Consider the following 7,717-nt stretch of genomic DNA (forward strand, 5'->3'; position numbering starts at 1 on the left):
ATCACTCATTTCCATATTTGGGCAAGGTTTGAGCGAGGCCAATCTGGACCTCCTTAAAAGGTTGTATGTTTCAGCATTGCTGCAGTGCGTGAGGTTGGCGTGCTGCTGATCAGTGCCGTTTGGTTATTTGCAGAGAATATTTCACATTCATATCGGTGCCCTTGGAAACTAACTCTACAGCCACATCGGCGAGACACACGCCACATATCTTTTAATACCGTGGTGGTGGTGGTGGTAACGTCGTCATCATGCCGTCCCGTGTTGGACCCAGCCCAGTCGCTGAGCTCGCCGAGGCGCTGGAGAGCTCCGGTCTGCTCATCGACCGACACCTGCAGGAGGACCGCTGCTTTCCCGATCTGTCGGCGCTGCTGTCCGTTCCCGCTCACGACGCGCCGTCGCGCTCTGGACTGTCAGACATGGACTATCCCCTCCAGGGACCGGGGCTACTCCTCGGCGTGCCAAACCTCCCGGAGTTCAGTGCGGTCCGCAGAGTACCCTTGCCTCCCGAACTGGTGGACGAATTCGATCGTATGCAGTGCAACTGCATGATGGGGGTCTTTCCCGAGATAAGTCGAGCGTGGCTCACCATAGACAACGACATCTTCATGTGGAACTATGAAGACGGTGGCGACGTGGCGTATTTCGACGGTCTCGTTGAAACCGTCCTGTCGGTGGGTCTCGTGAAACCAAAGCCGGGGACTTTCCCGCCTAACGTCCACTATCTCTTAGTGCTGGCCACTCCGGTGGATGTGGTTATCCTTGGACTCAGTGTCCCTAAAGGCCATCATACGGGGTTGAACGACAGCACGTCTGGTGGGATGCATCTGCTGCCGGACCCGCTCTACTCCATACCGACGGACAATACCCACATCCTGGCCGTCGCCTCCACGGACCGCGGACGCATCTTCATGGCGGGCAAGGACGGCTGCCTGTATGAGATCGCGTACCAGTCCGAGGCGGACTGGTTTGGCCGGCGATGCCAAAAAATCAATCACTCCAAAAGCAGCCCGTCTTTTTGGCTGAGAACCTTTCTCGTTCCCTCCGTGGTCCAGTTCTGGATCTCGGACGATGACCCCGTTGTGCAGGTAGCCATTGACAACTCTCGCGACACTCTCTTCACGCGCTCGGAGAAAGGAGTCCTACAGGTATATGACCTCGGTGCTGATGGCATGGGCATGAGCCTTGTGGCACGTATGTCACAGAGTAACATCATGGGTAAAGCTGTAAACATTGCCAGGACAATTGATCGATCTGTCTTCGAACCTATTGTCCAGATCTCTGTGATTGACAGATCTGAGTCTTTAAACTGTCACCTGCTCGCCATTACTCATGCGGGTGTGCGTCTCTACTTCAGCACCACAGAATTCACCCCGCCACAACCTGCGAGACCCAGCCTTCTTGCTTTGGTGCATGTCCGTCTTCCACCGGGGTTTTCCGCCTCTTCAACCTTGCAGAAACCTGCAAAGGTCCACAAGGCTCTACACAGCAAAGGAGTTCTACTAATGGCTGCGTCTGAGACAGAGGATAGCGACATCCTGTGGTGCATTAACCACGACTCTTTCCCCTTCAAGAAACCCCTGATGGAGACTCAGACGATGTCCAATGTAGATGGTCGTTCCTGGGCACTCTGCGCCATTAATGAGGAGAGGCCCACCAAGGTCTCCACTCCACTGAACAAAGACCTGGTCCCCATTACGGACTCACCTGTGGTGGTCGAACAACACAATATCCCTCCACAAAGATTTCTCCTTCTGTCTGGTAAGGGTAGCCACATCTTCCACAAGCTACGTCCAGTTGACCAACTGCGCCACCTCTTGGTCAGCGGTGCTGGAGGAGAAGGTGAAGAAATTGAACGATTCTTCAAGCTGCACGGCGAGAAACAAGCGTGTGCCACGGCTTTGATCCTGGCTTGTTCTAGTGCTGCTTGTGACAGAGAGGTTTCACTGTGGGCCACCCGAGCCTTCTTCAGATATGGAGAAGCACAGATGAGATTCCCCTCAGCCATCACATCTCCAATGTCAGCTGGCCCCGAGGTGGTCTTCTCAGGAAAACACAATGGCATCGGCGTCTACTTCGCCCGTATTCTGGGGAGTATCTGGGATGGGAGCCTTGCTGTTGAGAGGACAATTAACACAGGGAATCAGACTATGACTATTCTGGAGAGCAGTGCTGGCTCTCGTGGTCTGGAGGCAGTCCTTCTGGAGTTAAAGGGTCTGCAGGAATTCCTTGATAAGAACTCTCAGTTCAGCCCCTCATCTTTGGGAGCAGCCAGTGTCAGCTCCCCTGCCAACCGGCTGCTGGGTTCCATGCGCCCTGATGGAGCCAGCTCACAACGAGTACGGCAGGAGCTCCAGAGGACATGTCACACGGAGGCACAGGTCTATGAGAGAACGTCCCTGCAGGGTATCCAGCAGCTGGTTCATCGTTCTTGTCAGACACTGGCCCTTTGGAGGCGTCTCTGCGAAGACGATCAGTTCAGCCTCATCGTCTCGGCGCTCCCCACGGAGTTCCAGGAGCAGATGAAGGGAGTGAGTTTTAAGGATGTGGTGATTCGAGGCAAACAGCTTACGGGAGCGCTCATCACGGCGCTTATTAACGTCTACATCAAAGACGGTGTCGCTGTTGACGCGGTCAGCGATCATCTCAGGGACATCTGTCCCTTACTGTACGGCAGTGAGGACAGCGTGTGCTCCAAGGCTGACGAGTTGCTGCAGCGCTCTCGGCAGATCCAGAACGAGGCGGACAAAGAGAGAACCCTGAGAGAGTCGCTGCGACTGCACCAGCAGATCAGCCACCACACAAACCTACCCCTCGTCTGTGCTCAGTACCGGCAGGTCCGTTTCTACGAGGGGGTCCTGGAGCTGTGCCTCGCGGCGGCAGACAAGAAGGATCCCCAAGGTCTTGGACTCCATTTCTATAAGAACGGAGAGCCGGAGGAGGACCGAGCCGGACAGACGGCGTGCCAGGACAGATTGTCGTGTTACGGATGCATCACAGATACCATGCAGGAACTGGTGAACCAGAGCAAGGTTGTCCCGCGGTCTCCTGGTGTCCCCAAGCAGCCCGGACCACCAGTTCTGACATCTGACCCTAATATGCCATGTAATGCTGATGCCACGGCCCATTTTGAACGGATGCTAGCTCTGGCCCAGAGGTCTCCGGATGAGCTGTTTCACGTAGCCCTCTACGACTGGCTGATCCAGGCCGACCTTACCGATAAGCTGCTGGAGGTGAATTCTCCGTTCCTGGAGGAACACCTGATGCACATGATACGGCAAGACCAGAGTAAGGTGCGCAACATGGACCTCCTGTGGCGTTACTACGAGAAGAGACGCAGCGTCGGGAAGGCGGCCCACGTGCTGGCGCGCCTCGCCGACGTGTACAGCACGGAGATCTCCCTGCAGCAGCGTTTGGAGTACATTTCTAGAGCCGTCCTGTCCGTCGCCCAGGGGGCCGACGGAGAGTTCCTTCACGAGCTCGAAGAGAAGATGGAGGTGGTGCGTATCCAAGTTCAGATCCGGGACACGTTGTTCAGACTGTATTCCCAACATCCCTCGGCGAAGAAAGCCATTTCGCAGTTGGACTCGGAACTTCTGGACATCACGACGCTCTATGGGGAGTTTGCCGACCATTTCAAGTTGTCGGAGTGCAAGCTGGCCATCATTCATTGTGCCGGACACTCGGACCCGATTCTAGTGCGCTCGCTGTGGCAGGAGATCGCGGAGAAAGAGCTGGCTGACAGCATGGACATGAGTCCTGCAGACAGAATGAGGGCCCTCAATTTGAAACTGGTGTCGCTAGGAAAGATCTACGCTGGAACTCCCAGATACTTCCCTCTCGAATTCCTGGTGAAGCTTTTGGAGCAGGAGGTGTGCAAGCTGAACTGGGACGTGGGCTTCGTCACACACACCATGCGGGAGATCGGAGTACAGTTGCCTCGCCTGCTGGAAGTCTACGACCGACTCTCCAAAACACGGGATCCCTGTTGGCAACGCCTTAAGAGGCCCCTCCACCCGATAGAGTGTATCCACGTGCTTCTCTCGGGATACGCGGACGACCCCAGTGCGGTGCCGACGTACGACAGGCGGCGATTCGCTAACGTGTGGCGTGACAACGTCTGCGGTTACCTGGTGGAGCTGCAGGCTCTCAGCCCAAACTCTGCCTCGCAACGAAACATTGGCAACTTCAAGTCCTTGCAGGCCAAGCTGAAGAAACTTCACTGAGGTTCCGTGCAACCAGGGTTGCCAGATCTACTTATTATGATTTCCCCGCAAGATTTTATTTGAAAATAGCCGATCTACAAGCTCACAACGCGTCGCATCGCGACGCGTTGTGAGCTTGTAGATCTGCTATTTTCAAATAGCTGATGTAAATGTTAAAGTCCTCATGTGGCCCATAGTCTCTTCTTTTGGGCTGGTTTTCCTAGACCTGGTTCCTTGTTTCTCTCACAGAATCTGGCAACACTGCGTGCAACCTATGAACACAGCATCGAGGACAAATGATAGACCACTGGAGCCCCCCCCCCCCCCCCCCCCCCCAAAAAAGAAAGGGTGTAATTTCACCAAAAGAACTATACCTACCCAGATCTGGATTAAATTGTATTTGCTGACGCTATCTTTCTTAGTTAGGGTACCTACCCTAGGGGACACGGGGAGAACATGCAACCTCCACACAGAGAAGGCCCTTTCACCAATACCCCAACCCCACCTAAATATTGCTTACCCTACTTAAAGGTAGGGTAAGCAATATTTCTGGTTAAATATAAAGCTCTATATTGTGATAACACTAACAGGGGGATTCCCTGTCTCTCCAGCTCTTATAATAAACAGGAAATACATTTTCAGGTGGGTGGTCCATCTTCAGCCAAGCATGATAAAGTACCCATTTATCAGCTTAAATGCTATAGTGTTCCAGTTGAACTGGAACACTATAGGCATTTAAATTGATAAAAAAACAAAAGCACAAATGAAAAAAATAATTAAGCTGATCAAAATGAAAGCACAAATAAATGAGCCGACACAATTGGAACTGGACCAGTTCTAATTGTGTCTGCTCATTTATGTGTGTCATCACTTCCAATTTCACTTGTTTAATCTGTATCCTGTGGGAGTTCTCTCTCCTGATTGGATAGAATTGTTATCCCGGCCTGAAAATGCATTTTCTGTTTAATCGAGAGCTGGAGGGACGGGGATACCCCTCTAGCCCTTGCATTGTGTTAGAAAACTGCATCCACTTGTGGTGTTAGCGGGTCAAATTTGACCCGTGATTTAAATCAGCCCAAAATACTCAAAAAATAAGTATTTTAATTAATTTTTTTCTCCCACCTCATAGCTGACTTGTAATACATTCATATCCATGTAAACACTTTTTAAGATATTATGTTGGGTTAGGGCTAGGGTTTCATCTTTCAAAATATCTCGTTTTCTATTATAAAAATGTAAAAATTCACTCATTAAATTTCCTATAATGAAGACAATGGATAATGATGTTATCTAGCTAGAATAGAATAATTAAGAATAATAATTAGAACACACTTCCAAAAAAAAACTAAAAAAAAAATACTTGTTTTCGTTTTTTTACTTTAAAAAAATGTTAAAATTATTAAAAATATAGTGACACTAGTGGTGTTAGGGTCCAAAATGACCCGTATACCATAGAAGGTAAAAAGTCATTTATTTTTCATAAACTCAAACTTTATTTTACTCCTGATAGCAAATGCTAATTGAGGACAAGTCTCTCTCACTCTCAAAAATGTAAACATTGAATATTGACAATTTGGCGGGAATTGAGCCACACTTCTTTGCCGGGTCATTTCGGACCCTAACACCACAAGTGTCACTTTTCTTTTTTGAGACCATCAGAATTAATTAAAATGATGATAAATAATTCTGTTGCGTTAAAATGGCTATTTCTGAGGATATCATGAAGCCTCGTTCCAATAAAGAAATGTAAAGGGTACTTTTTACCTATTTAAACTTGAAAACGGGTCAAAAAAGACCCTAACACAATGGAAGGGCTAGGGGAGGGGGGTTCTTTTTTACCCCGGATTATTGAGGTTATATAGGAGTCAGTGAAAGTTAGTATATCACACTCAAAACAGTTAATTTCGTTAATATTTCTTGCCTATTGAAGTCATTCAGAACCTCATAAATGAAACAATAAAATAAATGGCATCCTCATCTCTATACATGTATGTATGCATTGCATTGTGGAAAAATACAAATAAAACGTTTTATGTTCATATAAAAACATGCAATTTTAGCCGTTTTTTACTCTTTTGAAAAACATTTTAAAAAATAGTTAAAATAGCCGATCTACATCAACACGTTGTGAGCTTGTAGATTGGCTATTTGAACTATTTCTAAATGTTTTTTAAAATAGCAAAAAAAGCCTAAAACATATATGCATGAGGGGTAGGGCAAGATAGGGCCCAATGTTTCTTCTTCAAGCCCTCATCACCCAGTCATAGAGAAGGTTTTTCCCTCGTTTTTTTTAACCGCAGATCTACAAGCTCATAGCGCGGCAACGAGTGCCGCGCTATGAGCTTGTAGATCTGCTATTTTTTGAATAGCCAAAGTATAAGCTATAAAGTATAAGCAAAAGTATGAGCAAAAGTGTAAGCAAAGTATAAGCAAACTATGAGCTTGTAGATCTGCTATTTTTTTGAACATTTGTGCAAATCTTTGAATATGTATTTTTTTAAAGCAAACCTTTTTAACTCAACTCTTTGCTTCTGGGTGGGGGTCCCTGGAACAACATATTTTGAGATGGGGGTCCGCGGGCCAAATACATCATTTTGGGTGGTCCTTGACATGAAAAAGTTTGAGAATAGCAACAAAAAACTGTTAGGATTTAGAAGACATTTGTAGAATCCCCCAGAAGCAAAGATTTGAGTTACAAATGTTCACTTTACAAATGTATATTCAAAGATTTGCACACATTTTCAAAAAAAATAGCAGATCTACAAGCTCGTAGCGCGGCACTCGGTGCCGCGCTACGAGCTTGTAGGTCTGCTATTTTTGTATAGCCAAATAAATGTTAAAATGACACAAGATGCGTTGTTCCCGGCCTTAATGGCTTAATGGCCACCCTAACGAGAGTCATGTGAATCAACTATTTGGACTGACAAGCGGAGAGAAAAAAGGCTTTGTCCGCGTTCCCTAAGAATTAGGAAAGGAGCCGCTTTTATTGGGTTATGAAGACCAGCCTTTCTGCATGATGATGTCAGCCAGAAGGCCCAGAGAGAGAAGGAGGCTACATGCTCCTCATATCACTCCACAGCCAGAGGAGAGGAGCCATCCATGGCCGTCCCACTGATGGAAGTATAGCTCTTTTGTTGTGGTTTCCTACAGGGTTTAGCACAACACACCGACATGGTAAGAACTCATGATTTGATGTTTTGATTTTCCTGGATTTACCAAGCACAGCAAACATTAGTATTAGTAGCCTAGTAAGAACAGGAGGTATAGGAGAATCACCTTTTTTCATCAAAACGCATTGTTACAATATAGTCTGGGGCAGAGGTCTTCAACGTTGTCAGGCCAAGGACCCCCTAACAGAGAGAGATCACAGGGACCCCCCTCTATATTGTATAAAATTGTGTTTCAGATTAAACCTTTTTTGTTTACTTGGTCTTCTCTTTTTTCCCCTCTACACCTTTACCTCTTTGCCAAAAATAGCCGATCTACAAGCTATTTTTGGCTAAAGTTCTCCTCAG

At 47.7% G+C, this 7,717-nt stretch overlaps 1 protein-coding gene across 1 annotated transcript; it reads left to right on the top strand.

Annotated features, from left to right (window-relative positions):
* Positions 1–248: 248 nt before the first annotated feature.
* On the top strand, positions 249–4,223 carry LOC308076834 (nuclear pore complex protein Nup155-like; the record flags this gene model as incomplete). The annotated part of the gene is made up of 1 exon (XM_080417332.1): positions 249–4,223. The coding sequence occupies one exon, from the start codon at positions 249–251 to the stop codon at positions 4,221–4,223; it is 3,975 nt and encodes a 1,324-aa protein (XP_080273458.1).
* Between the last annotated feature and the right edge of the window lie 3,494 nt (positions 4,224–7,717).

Source organism: Gymnoscopelus braueri (assembly GCF_963280865.1).
Source record: "Gymnoscopelus braueri genome assembly, chromosome: 21".
Taxonomy (NCBI): Eukaryota; Metazoa; Chordata; class Actinopteri; order Myctophiformes; family Myctophidae; genus Gymnoscopelus; species Gymnoscopelus braueri.